General features: G+C 41.7%; 3 protein-coding genes across 10 annotated transcripts in view; 2 read left to right on the top strand and 1 right to left on the bottom strand.

Annotated features, from left to right (window-relative positions):
• The window catches only part of camta1a (calmodulin binding transcription activator 1a), a 383,457-nt gene extending 379,185 nt beyond the window's left edge, over positions 1 to 4,272 (top strand). For all 8 annotated transcript variants that reach the window (XM_061675293.1, XM_061675285.1, XM_061675310.1 and 5 more), the window contains one exon: positions 476 to 4,272. In XM_061675293.1, the coding sequence (XP_061531277.1) occupies positions 476 to 508 (33 nt within the window). In that variant the 3' untranslated portion in view covers positions 509 to 4,272. The remainder of the gene's footprint in view (positions 1 to 475) is intronic.
• Positions 4,273 to 4,585: 313 nt separating this feature from the next.
• On the bottom strand, positions 4,586 to 6,290 carry uts2a (urotensin 2, alpha). The gene is given in 5 exon segments (XM_061686020.1): positions 4,586 to 4,679; positions 4,681 to 4,697; positions 4,783 to 4,872; positions 6,023 to 6,081; positions 6,191 to 6,290. Coding segments are annotated over 5 exon segments (360 nt in total).
• A 2,462-nt stretch (positions 6,291 to 8,752) lies between these two features.
• On the top strand, positions 8,753 to 25,877 carry ccdc187 (coiled-coil domain containing 187). Its single transcript, XM_061675357.1, has 13 exons — positions 8,753 to 9,013; positions 9,213 to 9,274; positions 13,415 to 13,477; positions 14,455 to 14,593; positions 14,745 to 14,835; positions 19,134 to 19,209; positions 20,793 to 22,007; positions 22,434 to 22,555; positions 23,808 to 23,879; positions 23,960 to 24,094; positions 24,857 to 24,951; positions 25,029 to 25,123; positions 25,211 to 25,877. The coding sequence occupies exons 2-13, from the start codon at positions 9,226 to 9,228 to the stop codon at positions 25,345 to 25,347; spliced, it is 2,289 nt and encodes a 762-aa protein (XP_061531341.1). The 5' UTR covers positions 8,753 to 9,013; positions 9,213 to 9,225; the 3' UTR covers positions 25,348 to 25,877.
• The last annotated feature ends 876 nt before the right edge of the window (positions 25,878 to 26,753 follow it).

Consider the following 26,753-nt stretch of genomic DNA (forward strand, 5'->3'; position numbering starts at 1 on the left):
AATGGCATTTTCATTCATTTCAATAGGGAAAGATGATGTGTTCTGAGTTGGTGAATGAATGAGTGAGTGAGTGTGTGTTGAATTAAGTTTGTTTCTCAAGGCACCACTGTAATGGTGAATCAATACAAACAGAAACAAATATATTTACAATGATAATACTGCAGATTTTAAAATAAATCAAATTTGGTATATAGCACACATTGCGCCAAACCAGTAATTCGATAATATACTTTATACATTTTTCAAACAGTTGAATCTAAGTACAAGCTATTTACCAAGAATGCCTTTTTGCATTTCATCCCAAATGCATCGATGTGTTGAGTGTGATTGTGTGTTATATTGACCAGCACTTCCTTTCACAGAACTTCCGTATTCCTGGTGGCATCGGCTTTGACATTGTGACGTCAAACTTGACTTCAAGTCAAGGATGTTTAATGTTCATGGGCCTGTCGCTCTGTTTCTGTGTGTGTTGCAGGGTGAAAGAATTGAAAAGGGCCAGGGAACATGAGCCCACTCAGAAGACCCCCCCTCGCAATGTGACGTCACTCCTCTAACGCCTCTTTTTTTTAATTTGTTTTTTTCTTCTTCTTTTGGACCCAAGACATTTTACAGGAGAAGTGGATGAAAAATAGCATCAGTGCAACACAATTTGTCTCCACGCACACATTTTTGGTTGGAGAGTTGCAACTTTGGGGTTATAAACTTGTGTGGGGAGGGTGTTGCAGACAGGTTTGCTTCATGGCATTTTTTTTTCTTCACTTTTTCTGGACTTGATTTTGGACAATGAAGGAAGAGAACCACAGATAAGCCTGAAGAGGTCAATAAAAGTAAAGGCTGCTGCTGAATATCTCACAGCATTGGAAGACCATGCTGGAAGACTCTTAATTGTATTTCAGAATTTTTTTAAATGACCGATCGGTTCCTGCGGTGATGGATTTGTTTTTTTTGTTCACCAAAAACATCAATAACCCACTCAGCCATATGGATAATACATACATAATCAAGTCAGGTCAACAGCTCACTGCATCCCACAGTGCTCGGCCCCATGTTGGCCCACACAGCTCGAGCTACGACTGAATGTAGTTGGGGGAGCAAATGGGGCATCAAATAGTTGTCTGTTGTTACCTTATGACTTGGATTTGTTCCATTCTGTTTTTCCCTCCATGCCTAATGTATCAGTGATCTGTATCTCCAGGTTATATGTTGTAGAATTCAATCCAAGAAAAAAAAATGCATGATTTATGGATAAAAAAAAAAAGAAAGTCTTTGCTCGTGTGTTTTATGGTCTTAGTCTTTTCGCGGCAGGCTAAGCCTTCATTGTCTTCGTTACTCACATTTGCCTGTTTTTTATTTTATTTTTTTTATTTTTATTGTTGTTGTAACAGTTGGGGTTATGTTCAGATTATGCTTGTTTTTTTCAATGAACTTCAGAGCCTGTGAGGGCTTTTGAGGGGAAGATCACATACATTGCCTTGACATCTTAGAGATTCTTTGAGGGGTCCCTAAGATTGTCCCAAAAAAGGGGTTTGACAAATCCATATTTTTGAGAAATAAGCGGACATTTCTGTATATAAAGAAGGCTCGAAGTAGTTAGGAATTTTAAAAAATGACACATTTACCCAAAGGGGTTTGTATTTTAGAAATATATTATTTTATTCATTTAAAAAATGGGCCAAAAAGAGATACAAGACTAAAACTAATATTTGTATAGTTTTCTTTGAATGCCTAAGAAGTACAGATGTATTGTTTGTAAATAGTGTACATAACTGGGATAAAAATGAGTTATGTGCATGTAAAGTAAGAAGAGTCAAGGGTGGGAGATGGGGACACAACAAAGCAGTAGTGGCCATGCGCTGTAAAATGAAAACTGTTTCACTATTAGAGTATTTTATTTTGATTGTTCCAAAAAAAAGAACGTTTTGCTAAAGCATGTTATTATTGCCATATGAAAATGTACAACTAAAAATCTGTCCGTAGAGTTAGAAGTCTGTAAAAATCACCCTAGAACAAGTTGCTTTACCCTTTTTTTCCATGTATTCATGTTGAGCTACCCAGAATCCTTTGCCAGTGGTGCCGAGGAACGTGAATGCGATATAGCTTAGGAAAATATCTACAAGGCTGACAAACATACAAGGAAATATAGATTTCAGCTGACTGATGATCACGAGAATAATAACAACGATAGTGCACATTTTTAAGAGGGAATCATATTTAAGAAGAAAGCATTATATAACCACCATCACTCATTATCAGAGTCTTATCTTGGTTGTCTTTACAAAAAGAATGTGATGAGTTATCGTGTGGATTTTTCATGATTGTAAATGGCAGCCTTGACCAGGCAGGTTCTTTTGTCTCCATCAACAAGATTTTTAAATGTGTCGTGCAATGTTTCTCAGTATTAAATGATGAAATCATCCTCATTCAGTATTTCATTCTTGATCAAGGCTGCCAGGTCCAAAGTGATCTTATGCTGTATTCTGTGGAAAAAGGTTCATATTTCAAGTTGAAACACATGTAGCATACTGTGCATGACTGCATTTCTTTGTCAAGCAGCCAAAGGTGCTACTTTTATTTCATCCAAAATTGAATATTAAAAATTGAGCCTCAATTTGTGCAAAACTAAAGTCAATAGGTGTATTTTGCATATCAATGTTTATTCAACAATAATTTGGTGAAATAGATGTTTCTGTGTTCAATTTCCCCCCTAATGTATTGTTTTGTCAGTGTTTATGTTGAAAGTGCCTTGTCACCAAAGGTCACGTGAATTTTAAAAAGGCTTGTTTTTGTCCATTGGAGTCACAAGCTGATGAGCACCGTAACCAACGGCCATAGCGATGCGACATGCCCTCGTCACACCAGCGTCCATGCAGCCCTCAAGCTTGTCAACATGCAATGCTCTGCTTTTCTTTTTGTCTTTCTTTCGTCCTGCCTGGCACAGCTTCCTCAAATCACATTGAGAAATGCCACTACTGGGGTTTGTTGCGATGCATATTCACCCTCAGGTCTGCGGGTGGAATGCATAGCCAATGCACAGTCGCTAAAAGGAGGGGGGGTTACTATGCTTGCATGGGTACAATAGTTAACTGGGTGATAGAAGTGCACCTGACGCATGCTTTCTTTCCTAGAATCAGTAGTCGGATGAACTCTCATGACAAACGGGTTCCGCAATGCAATGAGCGCTGCTTTGACGTGCCGCAGAAAGGCGAGAGGGGCACATGCTCAATAAGCAGTACTAAATAAACGGTAGCTGCTAATGTTTTCATGGCAAAGCACGAGGGCTGTTTTTCAGCCAGCTTGAAATGAGCCTTTTTTTCTTTTAATTTCCATTTGTCATTCCTTTCAATTGAGTCTGTGGGCTCCAAATTTGAGCGAGACCATTGTGAATCAATATGGAAGACATACATGTCAAAGATCAGCGTTGCTCTGCTGTTTCGTCTCCCTTCTGTGTTTTACTCAGGGTGCCAAAATGGGGAGGAGGAAACAGAGCAAATCAGAGGAGGATGACTTGGAATAAACTATTATTAATATTATTTGCATTAGAGGCTTGCCAAATCATTGTGCCCAACAGATTAGCATTAGAGAAGCTCTGCGCTTGAAATGAGTCTGTTTTGACTGAATGACGTTTGAGGATCGGCCTTTCCTCCTCTTCTTTTTCCCACCGCCCCCGCCCGAGAGAGGTACAGTAGAGACACATCAGGACAACAAGTAGTCTCACTACATGTTCCACTCGTCAACAAGAGCAATAAAGAGACCCACGTTGAAAACGACCGGGGACACACAGTCAACGGACTCTTATGCAAATGTCAGTATTGCAAGACAAGCATTCAGTAGAGAGAAATTATATGGCACCCTATACCGAACTGCACGTTTTCATCAATTTCCAAACGAGAAGAAAAAAAAAGGCCCTACTTTGATAGAAAGCTTTGGGTCTTCAACACTTTGCATGTGGTGAACTAGTGTTAGATCTACTTTCCTCTCCTCTATAGCGCTCTTTCTCTGTCTTCCCCTGTTATGTGACTTTTCTCCTACTCTCAAATGTTCCAGCTCCCCTCAGTTTTTCCTAATGTGTTTTTGTTTTCTTCTTGCTTTTTTCCCCTTCTTCCCTTCTCTTGTTTGTAACTTTTATTTTTGTAACTGTGCATGTACAAGCGTCACTGACTCGATGGATATGTTTAAAAAAATTATAATAATGATTTCAGCTGCTGAAGCCATGCAAAACATTTTGAAATGCCCTTAAATATGGAAGATGTTTTCTGAATGCTTTATATTCTTTCTGCTGTAAAATAATAAAAAAATAAAATTTAAAAAATGGTGGAACATTGTGTTAAACCTTTGCTAATCTTTATGCTTGAGATCAAAGCCACAGTTGTTAGTACATTTAGGCAATAACTTCACCACACACATTTTATTCTGTACCAAACATGTATTGCCTTTTGCATCAGACACACAATGATTTTTAACAGTAGAAACATAAATACAGCTTTTCACAACATAAAGTGAGGTTTTTAATGCTAAGAACTTTGTTCCTACTGTGCGGTGATATTACATAATTGAGTGGAAGTAATGTATGATCAATGATACAGTTTTAGACACAGTACTTGTGGAAACAGTCTGCATTGCCTCTTATCTTCTTCACCTGTTTCCGGATGTCCAGCATGTGACTGTAAGGGTTTAGCAGACTGTTTCTCCAGTAAGACCTGAAAGGGAAGACAAACTCATCCTTGCGTTCTGTAGCTTACCTTAATTTGTAGCTTTAAGGCTTTTTGTTTGGAGAAAGCTCACCACTTTTTTCAGTTCTTTTGGAAGAAGGCTTGTGGTTCTGACACGTGAATAGGAATAATACATCGGAATTTGGTGATGTGTGACATACAGCTATGGTCAAATGTTACATACACCCATCACATCACGGGCATGATTAGGACAACACACACAGTGCATCTTCAATTATCCATCCATCCATTTTCAACACCGCTTATCCTGGTTCGGGGTCACGGGACGCTGGAGCCTATCCCAGCTGACTTCGGGCGAAAGGCGGACTACACCCTGAACTGGTCGCCAGTCAGTCGCAGGGCACATATAGACACGGACAACCATTCGCACTCACATTCACACCGTCACTGAGTGGGAACTGAACCCAAGCTGCCTGCACCAAAGTCAGGCGAGTGTACCACTACAACAACAGTGACCCATCTTCAATTATTTATAAATAAGTGCTAAGTTTTGAATTCCTTTTGGATTTTTTCCATGCAGGGTTAACACTGCTCATACAGGTTCGAACACAGGGTCTCCCAAAAAAGTTACAGTCTTTGACTGGCCGTTACACATATTTTGTTTTGATTTAGGTGTTTGTCGACATTGCCCAAAGAGTTATATTAACAAAAAAAAAACAAAAAAAAAACTTTAAATGTAAGATAATGCAATGGCATTTAAAAAAAAATCTTTAAAAAAAAACAACGATCTAAACAGAAAGTATGAGTAATGGGCAGTCAAAGAGTAAGTACATTTCTGGCCTGTATATACATACATCCACCAAAATGTTTTAATAACTGGTACTGAGGATATAAAATGTTTTTTGTCAAGCCGCATGGACTCTTTGTCAATGAATGATCACGGCTGACTGAAGTTGCTACTTTATATTTACAAACATAAAAAGGATTTGTTTGCCAGGCATCATTGAAAAGTCCAAGGAACTAATCGAACATTTAAGAAGAACTGGATTTACACATCGTTGGGAAAGTGTTATGGAGCCATTTTTCAACTTTAGATTCCAAGATCATATATCCATTATTTTTCTACGGCTTATTCTGTTCATGGTTGTGGGTAAACTCATCTGACTTAGGGCTGGATTAATCACCAGTCAGTCACTGTCCAAGAGCATCAGTTCAAACGATTGTTTATTTAGTTGGGTTACCGCTTTGCCAATGTGTAGAAGACCCATTCTGTCTTTCTCACATGAAAAATAATTACTAGTTTATTTCCCAATTTGTGTAAATCTACAATTCTCCTCAAATGTAGTGAAAACATGCTCTGGAACAGAAAACTCATCTCGAGGTGTGACTCCTCTCATGTCCTTCATTAATACTGAACACAAGCACACAGTCACACTAAGACCTTAAATCAAAATTAAACTGATCAAAACATCCAAGTAGTGGATAATTGGGAATACATTCGGGTGATACTTTCCACTCACCAAATACAGGATAGGGCATCTCAGCAGAATGTGTAATGGGCTGGGCTAGGAATGATCCAGAGGCCACAAGAAGCACGGCGCAGTACAGAAGACCGTGCATCACTGAGGATGTTCTTGACGTGCTCCAGACTGGACTTGTCACGACTGGTGTGTGCTCTGTTGATCCCAGCTGGATGATATACATCCAACTGTTGAAGTATCCAAACCCCACCTCGGATCAACTCAGCCAAGTGTCTTATGGGCCACAAGCTCCATCATCAATGTCCTGCTCAGCTTCTACCGCACATAAATCGCCCGCCCGTCACGGAATTACTGGCCTCATAGAAGTCATGTCGTGGCCCACGCATCGAGGTCAGCCATGTTTTACAAGCTCCTGGTTTTATTGACAATGTGCAAATGGGGCCGCCGCAGGTGTGAGGTGTCATTTCATGAAGGAGCAGCTCGACAAACCCTTGGATGTGCATGCAAAGTCCTTGTAAACCTCAACATTATTTCCATAGACGCTAGATGAAAATGCAAAAATAGACCTTGGCGTCTATAAGCTGTGTGACATTTGCAGCCAATTGAAAACAATATACTGTACAAATATTCCACAGGCCACATATTACTTAGTGGCCCTGCTCTGGTGAGAAGCTCTATGCTTTTGTCAGTAAACTCTACTTTATTAGCAAGGCCAGTAAATGCAAAGAGTCACAAAAGCTTTCCGATTAGTTTGGAAGCTGCAAGCAGGAAGGTAAAAAGTCTCATTCTGCACCTTTATATGTTACTTGTGTATTCATCAGAAAGGTGATGCATCATAATGAGAACTTTGAAGCAACAGTGACATTTAATTTTATGGTTGAAAGGCCATTCGGGCCATTAAGAGCTGCAGTGTATCATGAAAAGCTATTAAGATTTATATTCTGTATTAGTCAGGGCCCCGCTCAAAGCCTTTTCCCACTTTCTAGAATAAATGTTGTCTGCCTGCACTTGACATTAAAAAAAAAAAAAAAAACACTGCTCCTTGGTCTGGTCAGCTAAGGCACATATGTTTCGTTACATAGACTTGTACGCAGATGTCTTTTTTTTAACCATCTTTCCAATCTTAGTAACTTTATTGTGTCAAACATAACACATGCTTTATCATTTTAAAGAATGTGTTTCAGCAATTCAAAAACATTTAGTGTTGGATACAGATTGGTACTCAGATGCCGATACCGTACTGCATTAATACAAAAGCATTATTGTTAATACATGTTTATTTGTCATTACTTCTCTATTATATAAGTAATTGGTAACATTTCTGACTTTATTACATAAGTAATCACATTTTGTTACTCAGTTGTGTTTTCTAGCAGCTGGTGAACTGACAGTTCAGCACTGTAGGGCTCAACCACTTTGTGGGCTATTTTTCCAGGAGGCAGCTCGCTGAAGGTGTTCATGTGCGATCTGGGCACGCTTCTTCACCGATTTTGCTGATGAGCAGTCTGATTGTGGCCAAATCGATATCCAGGGATTTGAAATGAATATCCCTTTGGGCCCCACGACTTCAGTGCTGCAAATTGAAAGTGTTATTTTTGAGGACCCCTGTCAGCCACGGGCCCTGAGAATGGGCATCACTTTTCTCCATCGCACAGTGGCTGCCTCTGACAGACACATTATTACTTTCACTGAGTCGTCTCAATTGCAATGATACACTCAGTGGTTCTCACATTACTTGCAAAACTTCTATTCCTGCTTTGTTTGAAAGTGTAGGCTATACTGTATCATAAATGGTCTGGACACGCACGCATGCGCACACACACACACACACACACACACACAGTCATAATTTTCTAATTACTTGACACTATTATTTCAGCTATGTGACCAAACAGGCTCGTGTGTGACTTGTGTACAATACTGTACCGTACGTTGTGCTTTGTAATGTAGTTTTGGTCGCATGCAAATGACAAGTGTAACCAGTGGGGGGCGACATTACGTATAGAAACATTGCGCATCACGTTAGAAGAGAAAGTTGCAACTACTGTTCTACACTTACTGTATTCCTAGCTAGAACAACAGGCTGCAAACTCCACTGAGGTTTAAAAAGCACCATAGAAATGTTGTTTTTAGCATAACAGTCAGCCAGTAAAAGTACATTTTCATACAAATTGGTGCAGAGAGTGAATGCCACCGTGGAATTACCCTAAAACGTACTGCTAAATTTATCATTTTAAAAAAAGCTGTATTTTATATTTAAAAAAGGAGACCTGGCTGTGCTTTTATCTGCATACAAAATGACTGAGTGGAGCAATAAACTATCTTTGCAATGCATTGTACCCAGGGGCATATTTTGTATAATGTCTGATGCCTTCAATGACGATCAGAACATTATAAATTCTACTAAGATTCTACCAGAAAACCGTAGCCTGCAGTTTGTCCTTTTTGCAAAGAGTGGATGTTAAGACTGATAGCCATAATACGAAACGTCTTGTTCGTGAAAGTTGCGAAGTTGCCAGTTCTGTAGGCGCGGTAGTTGTTAGGTTTCCGGGAGCACACGAATGCATCATGTGATGTCCGCCCACACAGCCCAGTCAGCGCGAAGGGAGTCCGCCTCGGTTACCCTCTCCTCGGCTGGCTTCAAGTTTCAATGTCCATTGGGCTTTTGTTTCATTTGACCAGCAACAGTCGTGCGTGTCTCTTCGAATTCTAACCCCCGAGTCTACGTGTTTGGTTCGTTTAGTCGGTAAGCCCTTGTATGATTTAGTTGAAAGGCACCAGAAGAAGAAGCCAAGTTGTCGCTTGGCTGTCATGTTTTCCACTTGTTGAAAACACCGCGAGGGCAGCCGGTAGATAAAAAGGGTAAGTTGAAAATTGTCAACTCAAGTGTGCTTTTATTTGGAAGAATTCTAGCTAGCTGTCATTAAGACGCTGCTGGAAGTTTGTCATTTAGGATGAGTCACAGGCATTTTCATGAGAACCCGTCGTGTAGCTTCTGTGGCATTCAGCATGATGCTAACGCCCATTAAATGTTGTGTTGTTGTGGGTCAACTTCATGCAGTGATGGCACAGTGATGGCAGAGCTCCAGATTGACCAGTCCAACCTCCCCCGTGTCCAGGAAGGTGAAAACACACACACACACACACAGCTTGAGCTTCTATTGTCGTGTACGTGTGCACAATGGAACAAGCGTGAGTGAGCTTTGGCATTTAACTTTGTTTGTGTTTGTCTTTGTGTGGCATCAATGCTTTCTTGGCACAACAAGATGAGTGGCACAAGTCTTCCTCAAAGAGTAGAAGTTGTTAAAGTTTCAACTCTCATCATTTCTGGAATGGCCCAGTGTCACGATACTTTTGGCCATAAACTCTCAAATAGATTTGACAGCACAAAGAATGATGTCAGACACTGCACTTCTTTTGGCTATCGTGCAGATTGTATGTACAGTAGTAATAAGTGGCTTACCGCAAAAGCTGCTACCACCGTTGAAGTGAATCGGTGTGTGGATAAACGATTGCTTTTGCATCATATAGACGGGCAGCCTGTCTGAGACAATGTTCTGCGCGATCTACTCTTGTGTTGCCATCCACCAGGCAAAATGGTCCTTCACCAGCCACACCTGGCGACAACAACAACCCTGAATTGACCATCCACCAGAGACACAAATATGGAGACTCCACATCTAAAATTTTGAATTGAAGACTATTGGATTAAACGGTGAACGGTCTTCAATAATAAAGAAGAGTCCAGTTGCCTTCATTTATTGATGTGGTTTGCGGGAAAGCTTTGAAACGAGGCTCAAAATAACTAACATGAATATTCTCTCGGACATTTTTCAGGTTGTATTTTCCTCCGTGTTAGAACTAAATAACTGGAGTTTAACTTAAGAGTAGCCTTCTTTAAACTTCCATTGGTACCTCAGAACAAAGTCAACCACATGGTAACTTCAACACACCCATGAGTGAACTGTGTCACAGTGTTGCTCGTTGACTCAGTCTTTGGCATGTCCTCACTAATGACAGGGATGGAAATAGGTCTGCGTGTCTTTCGTATCGAGCCAGATCATTCAGCTCTCGACCCTCATCTGTTCACACAAAGGACCCACTGTGCAGGCTTTCATGCTTTATCGGCAGCACGGTGGCTCTAAAGCCATTGACGCTCTGTAAATCAGACTTAACATGATGAATTTATGCAGTCCTACTGATGTGACTCCCTGTTTGGCTCGGGTGTGTTTCTTCAAGAGATGTGGGTTCCCTCTGTCCCACTTTTCCAGCCAAGAAACCAGTGTTGCCTTTGTTTTCATGTGCTCCCCCCTTATCAGTTCCTGTTTTAGGTTTTGTCTAGCTGCTCCTGATATAGCTCCATGAGCCGAGGCAACACAGCTCCCTCTGGAATTCCCCCACTACCCCTCTTCCCCTAATTTCCCTCTCACATACTAGTGATCCAGAATACAATTTATCCTTTTTCTGCTTGTAAGAGCCAGGTTGTCTGACCCGGTGCTTGCCAGAAAGCCAGATAATTTCGGGATAGACGGACATTGAGCGGTGAAGTGTACTGCAAAAAGCAGCAGAACAGAACAGGCCAGTGTAGGGGGGTGTAGGCGGTGGGTCGTAAGGGGTGTATTTTGTCTGAAAATAGACCCCATGTCATTTTCTCCAGTGGCCCATTTCTTTGTTTGGTAGATACTCACTGTTTTTGCTATCCAAGCGAAAGATATGTAGATGGGTTGCTTCTGCTTGTCTTGAATGCGCTTTTCTACAGGTTGCAAATGTTAACAGTACACAAATACCAAAGCATTGTTTAGAATATAAAAGTCAGTAGTACGTTCACACGCACACACAGTCTTGTTAGATCACTGATTTGCAATCCTGTTAGTGGTCTGATAAAAACCTTTGCACAAAGACAAACTTGATGATGAAAATACACTTGCCAGAATTGCAACAATTGCACGATTTCTACTATTGGGTCGGAACTCCTCATGCTATTTCACTCCAAACCTGTTTAGCACAGAGTACGCTAGTCCCTCCCCTGGCTAGCTAATTTAACTGTAGTGAGGAAAGAGTTTGGAAAAACAAGTTAACCAACAATTCTGGCACACCCTTGCAATACTCTTGGAGAGGCTTGCTTCCATTTCCTTCCACCCATTGCCGCTTACTTCCCTTCATTCTCCCGTCTCATCTCTGGATTTGCACTCAATTTTGGGTTTTAACTATCGCTTTGTCACACTGGATTGAATCCAAGACTTAATCCCTCCTCACGGGCAGACTGAAAGCATAAGGACACGTGGAAATCCATTTAGTGGACAGTCTCTTATGGCCTACAACAGGTGTAAGTAATAATGCTTGTCTACTTCGGAATGGGTTAACTTTGTGAGTAGACTTCCAGGGGTCATTTGTCAACAGACTTTTGTTGTGTCTGAGAGTTTATGTCTCCGCACAGCTTTTTCCATTTGGAGGATTTAAGAAAATTGGTGTGCTTAATTTGAAGTCAAACCAGCCTCAGAGGCTTTTTCCCTGTTTACATCTGAAGTCGGCCTGATGGTAACAACGTAGAAGCTACTCTATAAATGTTGAAATCTTAACAGGTTTATTGTGTGAGCAGATTGTTGCAGTGGAGCAACAATGAAGCTTGTAAATCACTTGGTACATTTACTTTGGTAGGACGAAAATAATGTCGGGTTGGTTTGTTTGTGAAGATCTCTGAATACAAAACGCCTTTAGGACTTTAATTTATTTGTAATGTGACTTTTTATTCTTGAGCCAAAGAAACTACTGGCTATTGAATGTGACGGAACACAAATTGGAGCATTGACAGCTAATGTGTAACCGCCAAGGATCTTTTTACATTTTTTTTAATTGTAGTTGTACTCTTCAGTCAGAATTAGAAAATAAACAAACTCGAACAGAGTGTATCAGCGTGGATCCTTAAAATAACTTACAATTGATTTTCCAAAATGTAGGCTTTAATTCTCTTTAAAAATTACATTTCAAGGTCTTTAAAAAAATGCAAGGCACAATGAACAATGTTGCTAATGTTTTTCCTCGAAAACCGTAGAGAATTTGACAGATTTGTATAACGTGTGTTAGTTATCGCTACAAACATGTTCCATAGCTATTTTATATATTTCAGCAAAATACGATGCCAAAATCTCCTAAACTATTGTCAAGATAAGATTGAGCCTATATCGCTTGGTTCTAATTTTTTCAAAGTGATATAAGTGCATGAGAGGTCTTGCAAGTTCAAAGCACTCTAAAAAGGTCTTAGAAAACCTTACATTTGGCTGACTTAAACCAGCATATTTTGCTCTATGTATTGCTATATCTCCCTTGTAAAAACATGAGTGCTAGTTTATATTTGTGCTTCAGCCTTCATGATTCCTTCATATTTTGCACTTTTAAACTGTCATCTTCCATCCCCCTGTGCTCTAACCATCTTCAGCCATTTGGATGCACACAAACATTTAGATGGAAAAATCCACTTGTCCAAAACCTTCTGAATGATAAACATAAAAATATTTTGTGGTTCATAGAATATATCCGGGTGGTTTGCAATCTGGCCAAAGTACAAAGACAGCCACTACAAATGTCATATTCAGAGTGTGTCAGTCCAGCCCATGTGTTGAGTGCTTAGATGTAAGCGGAGCTGTGGTCTCTCCAGACCTGAGCCAGCCTGCTTGGACAAGCTCAGTGAAGGGATTAGACACAGGGACAGGTGTTTTAATTCAGACAGCATGTTGGAGGAATTGGTGAAAACACGGTAGTGTTCATATGTAACGGCATAAAGTTGCTGTAGGTGTAACGTTGAGAGCACAAGTTGGAAATATGGTGTAATGTGCATTTCAGAGGGAAAAGTTGCGTGTCTCTTGAGGTTGCTGCACAGTGAACTCATAAAAACAGAAATATAAACAGACATAGGGATCATTATAATAATAGTTTTATGTATTGCGTTTCCAAATGCTCAATGCCTGTTTTAATTAAGAATAGGTTTAGTAACTTTGCTTGGCAGAAACAAAAGTTTTAGTGCCTTTGCTACGGCCATGATAACTTATTACTGAATGTATAATGTGTAATTATCCCATGGTTACAGAGTGTGAGTGAATTGATGCCTGAGGGGTGGATGGTTGCTTTTATTTTCTTTCGTGTTAAGGAATGCTCCTGTATTTCTCTCGTATAAACAACCTTCACATTCTGACCACATTTGTTTACAAAAAGCTTCAGAATATTCTTCATTCGTTCTGTTAAAGTATTTTTGTCCCGTTGTTTCAGTATGCCAGAGTTTTGCTGTTTTGGAAGATGGCGTGTTGGCACACAATCTCCAGGAGCAGGAAAGTAAGTTGTACATCAAGCTACCATATGACAGCTAAATATTGCTGACATGTGGAGTCAATTTTGTCGGGCCGCCTCATCTAACCGCCACTGTTTGTGTTGGGCGCCTTCGTCTGAACTTTGTGCAAAGAGAAGCAACAAAGATCTCCTTAATAAGTGAACACAAGTTACAATTCTGTACTTCCTTTTGTGCTTTATTTTGTAGATAATGTGATGTTGATTTATGACCGTCCATTATGATAAAGCTATGACAATGACTGATATTCCGTTTGGAAACTTTTAAAAATTCAGGCCACTTCAGAGACTGCCCCTTCCTCGCACAAAAAGCAAATATATGCCATTTTGACCATTGACATGTCTGATTCCAGTCAGAAAGCTGCTTAACATAAAACCTCAATAAAAGAATAAACAGCTTTACATCAGAATCAGAATCATCTTTATTTGCCAAGTATGTCCAAAACACACAAGGAATTTGTCTCCGGTAGTTGGAGCCGCTCTAGTACAACAAACAGTCAATTTACAGAACACTTTGGGGACATAAAGACATTGACAAAAAACAATTGTGCAAAAAGATGCAGAGTCCTCTAGCACTTAGAGCAGTTCGAACGACTAATATTGCAATAGTCCGGTGCAATGACCATTGTGCAAAGGGCGCTGAGACTTCAAGGAGTGTATGCGGTTTAAAGTGACGAGTAGTGCGATCATCTGGGACAATGTCGGTTGTGCAAATGTTACAGATACTCCTCAATCAGTGTGCAAATGGAGCAGATGCTACTCTGGCATGAGTGGCCAGTATATGCAAATAGTGCAGCATGGCGAGACAACTACAGTGAGTGCACAAGTAATAAATAATTGGCCCCACAGAAATGTGACAACGAACTCAAGTCAAAAAATTGCCAGCTTGTTGTAATGGAATTATAGGTTAGGTGTCCCCTCTTAGTTTGAATACTATCTCACCCTTTCATGTGTTGCCCACCTAGTCGAGCAGTACTACACCACCAACATTCAGAAGAGCCAGCTGGTGCAGAATGACATCCGTGTAGCCAAGCAGCTTCAGGATGAGGAGGAGGCGCAGCGGGCCCTGCAGAGAGCCGTGCTGAGACAAGAGTCCAGACAACTGTGGGTGACCCGCTGCTTGAACCATTTATTGTATTCATTATTCTGTGCTGTCTCGTGATACAGATTTATTTAATACTAGGTTGTGGTTTGTTTCACATTGTCTTGACAGGTCAACGAATATTTAACTCATTCTTTTCTCCCTGTCCTCCAGGGAAGAACAGGACTTTGAGTATGCCCGTGTAATTCAGGAGGAGATCCGGCGGCGGGCTGAAGAGGCCTGGAGGAGGGAGCAAGATGACGAGGTGAGCGCAAACCTTTAAATCTGCTCACTTGAGTTTTCATCCATATGCATATGAAGATGGACTGTTTTTCAGAACTCTTCTATGCTGTTGATGAAGGAATCATACAGATCCTCATGATACTGTTTATGAAGTTTGGAAAATAAAGCCATTCATACCATGACATCCATACATATAGAGACAGACAGCCATTCACATCGTCACTGAGTGGAAACTGAACTTCTTGCTCCCTACACGAAAGTAATACAAGGGAACAACTACATCAGGGTTACTCAAATACAAATCTTACAGGGCCACAAAGATTTTTTTCAGTGAGTCAAAGGTCGATTTATTGAGGTCTGTCAGACTACATGTGATAATACTGTAATATTCAAAACAATATTTCCTTTTTGGCGGCACGAAGAGCGACTGTTTAGCACATCTGCCTCACAGTTCTGAGGACCTGGGTTCAAATCTGGCCTCACCTGTGTGGAGTTTGCATATTCTCCCTGTGCCTGGGTGGGTTTTCTCTGGGTACTGCAGTTTCCTCCCACATCCCAAAAACATGTATGGTAGGTTAATTGAAGACTCTAAATTGCCCATAGGTGTAAATTTGAGTGTGAATGGTTGTTTATTGCTATGTGCCCTGCGATTGGCTGGCGACCAGTTCAGAAAATGGATGGATGGGCGGATGAATGTCATAAGTAACAATAATCCTGCTTGGAGCTAGATATGACAAATTCAGTCCATTTATTTTTCTTGTGCTTACCTCAAAAGTTTGAGAAAATGTCTCTCAATTCATATGCTTCATCTCATAATGCCATTTCACATCTTCAACATTGCTATTGTTTCTTGACATATTAAGCGCATGGATCTTGTGCTGGTTGAAGGGAGAATGAATGCACATTTTCGTCTGTTCTTCTTTGAATTGAACACTTTTCAGTGTCGACTTTTCTTTGTACATGCCAATTTCATAGAATATAGGCACCTACAGCTGGCAAAAGTGTCAAGAATAAGTGCACTACTTCCCCCAAAAAACAAAAGTGAGTGTTAAAACACTCACTCCATTCCTCTTCCGGCCTTGCGTCTTGGACCAAAGCAGCGCCCTTCACAGCAGTGAACTATGAATGGCCCAGTAAAATGCTGTCTGTGTATCATTGGCATGGAGACAAGTCCCGGTAACACGTGCTGACCCAATCGAAACACATGCAACACGTGGTTTTTGCGGTGCCCAACTCATGCCCAGCCTCCGCGGAACAGCGCTGAAAGGGTTGGTCGATGGCACACTGCCCTGTGCTAAGTGCGGCATAAAAAAATCCTCCACAGTTCAAGGACCCCTGTGTATACCATCTATAGAAACTCCTTTAAAGCTTAATGCCCAAAGTACAAAGCATTTAAGTGTCAAACTAAGGCTGTATGTAGCGCTGTAGTGCTGCCTCACAAGTGACCGGAAAACAGAGAGGAAGACATGGAGCATGCAAAATCCAAACAGACAAAGATAATGCACAGACAGTGACCAAAAACAAGAGAATCACTTAACTGGACTGAAGGAGATTTATCCACTATGGCACCAATTTTGAAAAAACTTGAGAAATTATGGCTCACAAAATGGCCTCTCCACATGAATATAGTACTGTGAAGTACCCAAAAACCTTTTGTTGATATGGCTCCGTCTTGACAGAAAAGCTTTTCAAAATGGGTACCGTATTTTCACGACAATAAGGGGCACCGTATTAAAAGGCGCAGTCTCAGTTACGGGGTCTATTTCTGTATTTAACACATAATTAAGGCGCACCGTATTATTGGGCCCAGGCATGGTAAAACATACGCTAGCTTAAAACATATGGTAGCATGCATGGACGCTAAATCAATGTTTTCAAAAAGGCAGCGGGAGCAAAACTGAGTTCGGTTGTACTTTATTGAAGTATTTAACAGTGTACTCGCGTTATTTTTTTTATCAGTCCTCATCCACAAATCCATCAAAGTCCTCATCTTCTGTATCCGAAATGAACAGCTGGGCAAGTTCTAAATCAAACACGGCAGGTTCCCTCTCGTCATTGTAGGAGTTAGTCTCGTTGCCGTGCAGCTCCTCAGAAATGATGCCGGCTTTTACGAAAGCTCGAACAACAGTGCAAGCGTTAGCCCAAGCATCCACAACCCATTCACAAATTGTGGCGTAACTCGCCCGGCGCTGCCTCCTAGTCTTAGTAAAGCTGTGTTCGCCATCTGTCATCCATGGCTCCGACGGCGCTCGCAACTTCAATTTGAAAGCCCCGTTTACACCGATGTCCAGTGGTTGGAGTTCCTTCATCAAGCCTCCCGGAATGAGGGCACGTTCTGAGTTATTGCACTCAGTCGAATGGTGACTGTAGAGACGCTTCTCCCGGCTGTTCTTTGCTCATTAATCCATTGCTTGAGTTGGTTTTCCAAATCGGGCCACCTCGCCTTGTTTCCGTGGAAACTCAGCTTCCTCTTCTTGACTTGGCGAAGCTTGTTTTCCTGCTTCCTCCACTTGCGAACCATGAATTCGTTGATCTTGAATTCTCTCGCGGCTGCTCGATGCCCATGTTCCTCCGCGTAACTGATAGCTTGCAGTTTAAACTTTGCTTTACGAAGCTTTTTTGCTTTTTTTTTGTCTCTTCGTAGGTGCCATTTTCAGGGGTCCTTAGTCAAACCGATGCACATACCGGAACTATATACCTATTGGGGGCATGTCTTTAGCGTCCTGTCACGCGCACCCTTTCCCCTTTACGTCCGCATGCTGTCCTCAGTCACGTCTGCCTGTATAACCAGCGTGTCGACAGGAAATGCTCCCAGTCAGTCAAGCGGAGCGCTCATTAAAGTCACACAACAACACTTACAAATTTTGGACCTCGATGCACACATAAGGCGCACCGCATTATAAGGTGCCTTTCCATTTTGGAGAACATTTAATACTTTTAAGTGCGCCTTATGGTCGTGAAAATACAGTAAATAATAATAATAAAAAACTTGGTAGTGCTTTCCTCAGCACAAAAACAATTGCAACTGCATACAGTGAGGCAACCAGATGGTAACCATCAATCAGCTTGTTCTGCTGTGCACACAGAAGCCCCACCCCTTAAAAACATGTTTTTGCCTTTTTACATGGTGCAAATTGAAATCTCAACAATTCCAAAAGCGTAACCACTAAAAAAAGAAACAAAATGAGTGACTGAATTGTTTCAGGGAAACGTGCAAAGTGAAGAGAAAATACTGGTCCAGTGGTGCATTTTGTGTCACGTGGCTGCTCGAACGTAATATTTTCCTTCAGCCTGCTGTTTCTTTTTTGAGAAGGCTGCCTCCGTCAAGTTTATAAGCGTCCCTTGTTGCAGGATGTGAAGTCAGAGTAGCAGTGGCGCAGTCATTCTTCGGCAGTTATGGGGTGTAGTGTGTCTTTAGGTTTCTGTGCTTGATTAAAAAGGCTGTTGTAAAATGTAGTTTGAAACCCATGGTAAACTGTGGAGAACTGTAAATGTGAATAGCAAAGTGGATGTTTGGCTCAAATAATGAACTATTATTAGCAGGCCTACTCTCTTTAACAGGCATCTGATCTGAGGTGTTTATTAAATCTATTCCTCCCTGTAGGTAGTGCCTTTAATTAAAGTGCAGAAGGCATCAGGCTGTGTGGGATAAAATGCTAAATCCCTTTTGGCACTCCACGCTTAACCTGACATAGCAAGCTGCTAATTGTCTGGTGATGTTGGCAAAGCTGCTGGCACACATTTTAACTGCTAAGCAAAATATGCCATGTTAGCTTGTAGCTGTGATTTATTATGCAAATGTTGCTCGCATTGAGCAAGTCACGCAGAGAATCTGTTGAGGCCCTCTAATCCAAGGGCAGAGACCACTATCTAAGTCTCTCTGAGGGAGTGGCATTCCCCAGTGACAAGGTGCAACTTCTAGTGAAATGGCATGCTGACCTGCTTGTGTTGGGAGTTGACATGCATAGAAACATGCATTCATAATATAAATCATTCAGACTTAACGGGTTGTGTAACTCTGGTTGCTTTGGTCAGGAGCACCAAGAGTATGTAGTTCACAAAACAATAACAGCAAAAGTTTATTCAACACTTAAAACCGTGGTTACAAAGTTCTTTGATGGCAGTCAGTCGTGTTGTCTTGCATTCCTGTCACGTAGTACATGTTATGTTGCCACCTGCTGGTTGAAAAGGGCACACGGTACCACAGCCCAATGCTCTCTGTTCAAGTTTTTTCTATTAGCATAATCAGCTGAGATCCTTCCTAGTTAGTCATTTTGATTTGTTATACAAACAACTATTCGTGTGTCTGTCTGTCCAAAGGAAATGGCTAAACAGATGCAGGAGGAAGAAGAGCAGAGGATGAGGAGAGCCAGAGCAGAGGAGGAGTACCGTGAAGGTACGCTTTAGATTCTATCATCACATAGCTGCTTATTTTACAACAGTGAGTCAGATGTAGTGCTGTTTCATTTTACATGTATATTATTTTCAAGGTATTTGGTTATTTTTTTGTAGCCTTAACGAAATTGATGTTCACTGTCAGAGAGCTATTGATGTAACCTGTTTTTCTATTGTGATTTGTGCGTCAGACGGTGAGATGTTTCTTCAACCCAAAAAGGAAATAGATTGTTTTTGTTGATGTATTTCTTGTTTTGATTCCAGCGGCAGGCTGTGCATTTGTAACCTGGGCCTTCAGTGGGGACTTTACCTGACTAACAGTATCATGTTGCAATTATAGAAACCATCAATACTATACAAAATCGTAATACATGGTGGGCCAAAAGTAGATTGATGCAGATCAAGATTTGTGTCGTACTGTGCGTCATTGTGTTCTGGAGAGGGTCGAGGAATGTTAATGGAGGACATTTTAAGCACTTACAACATTAAATTATTCTTTTTAAAAAAAAGTAACATTAACAAACACATACTAAAGGGAGATCTTGCAGTTTTCAAGCTGCGAGCAACATTTGAATATCTGAAAGCAGCGCCCTTCACAAACGGAATGTACAGTCAATGAAAAAATCAAAGTCGGGTAGAAACGTTCATAATTCCATGTTGGTATGAAAGTTCTGGGCGAGTATGTGGTCATTCTCACTCCCCTGATGCCATCACTTCTTTTAGCAGTGCGAAACCCTGGTTTACCTTTACCCTTTACCATTGTTTAGTCCCCTGAGCTGTCCAATTCCTTTTTTTTCAACTTGTTGCTAACCGGGTGTTAAATACTGTTATCCAGCTACAAAAAAAAGTCTGCGCCAGCCTGCGACAAGTGCACGTCAATGACCTTCTGCCACAACAGTCTCTTATTGGCTGTTCTTGTTGCGCAATGCCTAGTTATAATTACTATAACTAATAATTAATAATAATAATTCTAATTAAATTGGAAGCATAGGATGGCACCGGAGAGGGGTGAATTTAACTTAAACTTTATGAATTTAACTGCAAACATTCTCTTTAATGTAATAAAATGTTTCATCTCTGTAAAATGCATACCAGCTAGCATAAGCCTAGCTTTGGCTCAACCTGTATAACTGCACACAAGGGTCGCGGGCATGCAAAATAAAGAGAAATACTGTTGGGAATAAATTAACACAATTTCATGGAACAAATAGAATTTAGGTTTTGAATGTAGCTAAGTGCTTCTGATGGTGTTTAGGCCATGAGAGAAGAAGACCTTGCTGGTCCTGCTTGGTTGCTATTTGATTGTGCAGTGTTTAGAATGTTGTAACTAAATGATGACGTAGCCGTTTTACAAAGTTGCTACTAAAAGAAACTCCAATTAGTTTTCACTTTCTCCATGCCTCGGCAATAAGTTGCATGCTGTCAGCACGTTGCTGTTCATATTCAACCAGCATGGCTGTATATCTGCAATGTAAAAGTCTGAAAACATTTATTATTTCATCAGTAACTGCCCTTGTCCCTTACCCGCTAACAGCTTCACGCACCCTCCCTGCTTTTGTGTTTGCATGTTTGGCATAAATAAAGGCAGCTCCAGCGGTTCTGCACCGCCATCACCAAACCAACATACACTCAGCAGGCAGCGTCCAGGCGAGGCGCAGTACTCATCCACCACCGCCAAGGGGCAGTATTCTAACACGCCGAACCCTCCAGATTACAGCAGGCCGCCTCCGCTTTACTGCCCTGGCAGGGTAGCAGCTCACCAAACTGCAACTTCATGGTCAAGTGAAGGGCACACGCATTCCGGTGGGCAACTCAGGAGGGAATTAGAAGAGTCACTGCATGCACACTCTGATTTCTTTGAACAGAGACCAAATATAAGAAACAACACAGCGCCTCTCCATCGCAGATTATCTTTACGCTTGCCTCGCGAGAGAGACGACAGGAGTCTTTCCACTCCCAGCAGCATCAGAGAGGGGCGTGATGGCTGGGGGCTGTATGATGACAATGGCGATCAAGAGAAGAGGAGGGCACGGGACTGGGAACTGGAAATGAACCACCAACTACAAAACCCGACGTGGGGCAATCAGAATGGATCAGCCGAGGCTCGAGAAGGGCGGTGTAGTCGTAGTGAATCTGTTCGGATTCACGACCGCCCGAGACACGGCAGCAGAGACTCATCCGGGACGTGGAGCTACAGAGACAACGCTGACAAACACGTCCACTTCGCAGCAGGCACCAGGAGTTCTGACAGACGGCCGGACACGAGCATGCAGGTCTGGGAGATGCTCGGCCACGTCCTCAGAGAGCGAGGTGTCCCTGTGACATTGGGGGGTCGTGGAGCACCGCTGAAAATAGGTCCTCAAAAGCAAGACAGCCAACCGCTTCACAGGAGTGAGGTCTCCTACTGCGACACCCAACCACATCAGACGCACTTCCAGAGAGCTGCCTCCACCAGGCACAGTTTCCATGGCGACATTAGGGAAAGGAGATTATCTCGCCGGGACAACAGGGAGCCAGATCACAGAGGATCTGAAGACGGTCACCACAACAATGTGATGCACGATGGAGAGCTTTCTCAGATCAGTGGCGGAGGCAGCAGAAGGTGGGGGCGTCCTGACCACAACTTTGACTCGGGAAGAGCTGCAAGCGAGGACACCGTCGTGAGGACGGGTGGCAGGCATTGGCACGAGACCATAGAAGAACGTTTCAGTGCCGAGGAGGAGGCGGAGAGGGAACCAGAGCGGCGCCCTCAGAGAAGCCTCAGCAGCAGCTGGGTCAGGTGGAGACACATGGCAGCAGGTACCGTAATGAGCAGAACCTCAGCCAACTGCAACCTGCAGGAGGACCGCTTCCAATGCTGTTTTAGCTCTGAGACTAATTCTGCCTCATCTTCTCCAGTTGTTATCATGGACTTTGGCTGTGGTAGGGCTTTGGGGTTTCCCAGCTCAACACAATGAGAGTTTCCTCTTTCTTTTCTGCAACTACCGTTAACCTGACCTAATCTTCAGCTTGTTTTCCACTTTCTCTTTCCCGCTTCCTTCGTCTTGATTCAGCCAGAGGAAATTTGAAACTTTACATCCTCTCATTAATTGTTGGGCTCGTTCTTTGATCTTGTTTTGCTCTACAACGTTTAGCACACTTCTGTGATTCATCACTAATTCTCACGCTTTATGCGTGACAGTTGCTTTCCTTACGCTTCATCTCTTGACAATGTCACATCTTTAGGAGCATCACTGCCCTCCAAGAAGAGGCAGACGAGCCTGGATCTGGGGGACCTGCAGCAAGTTCTACATGATGAGGAGCTGGCCTGCAAGCTACAGGAGCAGGAGACCAAGTTCTTGACGAGGGTATGGGACCAAGAACATGACTTCATAAAGAGCCCGTAAAGTAAATTCAAAGAATTCTTTCTAAATACAAGCGATGTCCCGGGTCGATCACGTGCTTTTCAGCTGATCGAGATCAGGGGAAAATGATGAGTTTTATTCATTTTCTGACATTTTATTTTCAGTCACCAAATAATCCAAAGGTAAAAAGATTTTGCCAAATGGAACAGTAATAACGTCGTTTTGTATGAAGCAATGTAAGTTTCGGGGTGTGTTTGTGTGTGCGTGCGGGACACGCTGTCTCTGCCCTCCCTGAGCATGCAACAAAAAGAATTGCACACATTGTATATTTAAATACAAGACACACGTTTTAGGATGTTTCAGAAATCCCCAGCTTAATGCTAACAGTCAATGGAAACCACCATTAACGGGTTAGCTAGAACTAGCATTAGATCATGGGTGGGATTTACCTTCAAATAACAAATATTTATACACAAACTCAGTATCAACACATACAGAGAGGCAATATAAAAATACTCACAGACACATATTCTTCATAATCTGTGAAAAATCAGAAACCGCTCCGTGTAATGCACGTTGGGGTCCAGCATCAGTCGCCCCTCCCCCACTATACTTGAGCGCCCGTGTTCGCATCATTGGCTTAGTTATAATAACTTGGTCCGTTTCTACCACTACCGCATGTAGTTATCCAGCTAGCTATGCCTACACCCCAAAAAATGTGCTCAAATGTCTGTCATGTTTTGTGAGCCACAGGCTAAATGGCATGTGCTGCCTGTTTAATAAACAGTTTAATCGTGTTTAATAAAAAGTTGACTTTCCCCTAAGTGTCTCTGTTATGTGGACCTACACACTGACACAACACCAAGCGAGGACGAGCTACGGACGAGCGAGCCTCCAGAATCCTGTTTGTTCGTGAGCTAGCTGGTAGCTAAAACCCCATGAGGACTCTGGGATATAGTCCAGCCGCCAGAGGTTTTAAGGGATGCGTAGGCATAAGAAATATGCTTGGTGTTGAGGGAGGCGTAGTTTCAGCGCATTTAGCGGACATACCCACAGCGTTTGAGAGTGGAGAGAACGGATCGATTTTTCATGATTTTGAAGCCTCCTTTTATATAGGTGGTGATTGCTTTTAACCATTCAAATATGCCAGGCTTGCAAACGTTCTTCTCTGCGGTGTGTGAAATTTACGAGACATGTATATTTACAATTTACAGGGACTTGAATTCACTTCTCACTGTTTTTTTTCTTTTTTCAGACCTCACAGCCCAGGCCACGTAGTCATTACCCCGAGGGGGACTTCCGCGTAGCGCAGGTGGCACAGGATGAGGTACGACGCTGCCACGTGCCGTGGTTGCCTCGCTCTCCCTAGTACGCCACATCCATAACATTGCCATAATTCCCCTGTAGGAAATTGCTCGCTATATGCAAAAGCAGGAAATCAAGTCAAATCGCATATCACGGGAGTTGGAAGGACCGGCGTCGTGGCGGGAGCACCGAGCCATGATGAGCCATCACGACCAGAGAACGACACGAGAGAAACAGGTGGGAGATGTCTTGCATGTTAGTTGGGAGATCCAACTTTTTCACTTCCAATACGATGCCAATATTGCAGCCTTGAGTTTTGGCCGATAACGATTTCAGCAATAATAATCACACACCATTTTTTTTTAGCTTGTAGTATGGAATATTAGAAAAGGCTTGATCAAGTGATGTTACTCGAACAGAGAACAATAATCAGCAACAGTAGGTGAGAGGAAAAACTGACCCATTTATTATTAACCAATGGGTTACATACCGTAAAGTAACTGCTGTGCATATCTTGACCTCTGAGGGGCAGTGTTGCACACAAGCAAGCAAGTCTGATCTTTTTTGAACATTTCAAAAGGTGTAATTATTTTGTTATGTTTTAGTTTTACAGTAAACAAACTGGAGTGCCAATAAATGACTTTAACCAAGCAAACGTTCACTCTTACGCCATACTACTATGTTAGCATCTTAGCAAGCTATTGTTGTGATCACGTGGGCTCTGCATGCCTTCCGGTCGCTGCTGGATAGAAGTGCTGGAGCGGAGCATGGAATGGACTGCTTGTATAAGAGTGGTACACCGAAGATTTTAGATCAGTCCGATCTGATCCTTGTTTTTTTTTTTTTTTTTTGCTGACATCGAACTGATTTCCAATCTCAAAGATCGGATTGGGACACCCTTAGTATATACCTCGGTGGCATTAAACCGTTGGATTCCAGTTGATGAATATAAATGTCCATGGCAATGAGTGAGTTAATTTTCTCTGTCCTTTTTTGCAGGTGCAGAGGCAGAGGCTCGACTCAGAGGGCCTCCCCTCCCCCACTGAGGACTGCTCTCCAGAGAATCAGCCTCCCAGCCCTGTCTCCACACTAACGTACTTGTCTGAGCACAAACATGTCTTGCCTCTATTTTAACCTAATGTCACGCTGACCTGGCAAGTGTTGTTTCCAGCCAATCCCAGCAGCTCAAGAATGTTGCGGAGGAGCTGGACCCAACCTTCCAGGCCAAGAGGCAAGGGGCAGACATCCTCCGAATGGGACAAACCGGTAGCGTAAAGCGGCCAGATGACAGTTTTGCAGTTTTTGTTATTGTAAATAATAGCTGGACACTCACATCCTTTTCCTCCAATGCAGGCACCGCCTGTCAGTCACTTCCTGACACGCACAACTTCCTCGAGGAGCCCACCTTCATCCCGCCCACCAAGCGTCAAAAAGACAAAGCTCGCCGTACAAATCCCAAAGAAAAGAAGGAAAATTGTAAGCAACAATAATGTTTTTTTTTGTTGTTTTTTTTTAACACTAAATATGACACCCAACTTATTGCCATTAGTTTTGCAAACATTAGCTTAGTAACCCCACCAGCACTTTAGACCAGAAAAGGTTGAGAGCCAATCCATTTTGTATTCTTCCTGTAAACAATGAAATTGAATTGTTAAAGGGACTCCTGCCATGCAATCTAGTCTTCTTTAAGTGTTTATTTAAACAATGTCTCATCGTTGTCCAGTAGAAAGCATGTACATCCAAAGTTTGTGAGGATTTGTTTTTAGCTGAAAGGTACGCAACAAATTCTTGCATTAAAAAAAAAAAAAAAAATGGAACTACATGCTTAATATTGGACTGTAATGTTATGTTTGTAATATTTGTCCCTTGTTATTTTATGAGGCAGCATGGTAGGACCAACATTTCTTTGAATACAACCAGCACGTTCATGTCCAACTGGATTATTTTTTTTTATATGCTTTTTGTGTCTTAATTTTATCTGTACTCTATTTTTTATCTTCATTAAAGGAAGTAAAACCTCTTCTTGCTTATTGGAAAGGATTATAAATGGGAAAGTTGTGGGCATATTTCAAAATCAGCCAATGTTTGCCGCTTACATCTGTTTTATTTTACACACAGCAGCAATAAACCGCACATAGTAGTTAATTTTGGTTTATGTCCCTGCTCCAAACAAGAATGTGATGTGGAGATAACCCTTGAACGACTTCGAGTTTTCTTCTTGCAGCCGAAGCGGGATACACTGATGCATGCATCCTGTACAAAACATTTAAAATAAAAAAGGCCCAAAGAGACTCCGACCTTTGACATGGTTGTCATTGGTTTGAAATTGACTTCATAGACATGATGTGCTTAAAAGTACACATCGTTCATCACATTTTGACAGTTAGGCTTTAATAATGTTAGAAGTCAACAGAATTCAATGTTCTGAGTTTTTGTTTGCTTGTAAGGTTTAAAAAAAAAAAAATTTTAACTCTAAAACACAGGTTTCAAACTCCGGGGGCCAGATCTGCCCCGCCACATAATTTTCTGGGAGCCAACTAAAGCAAATCAAGTGTGTTTAGTACATCACCTTTCTTAACAAACGGATTTGATATTTTAGCAGAAAATATGTCCCCAAACTGGTGTTTTTTTTTTTAAAGCTATTATAATATTTTTTACCCAAATCCCTTCTTAACCGTAAATTGAACACCTTTGCATTTAGTTGTCACTATTTTGCATGACTTTTGATTTCAAATTCAATTTGTTAAGAATATAAATAATAGTGAAATGAGGATGCAATTGTATATATGTAAGATGATGAGGTCACATGTGGAAAGGAAAACCATTATGAACCATAACTATGATGTGGCCCGTGATTGAAATGAATTTGACAACCCTGCCTCATGCCTGTACCATT

This window comes from Phycodurus eques, chromosome 1 (genome assembly GCF_024500275.1).
Source record: "Phycodurus eques isolate BA_2022a chromosome 1, UOR_Pequ_1.1, whole genome shotgun sequence".
Classification (NCBI taxonomy): Eukaryota; Metazoa; Chordata; class Actinopteri; order Syngnathiformes; family Syngnathidae; genus Phycodurus; species Phycodurus eques.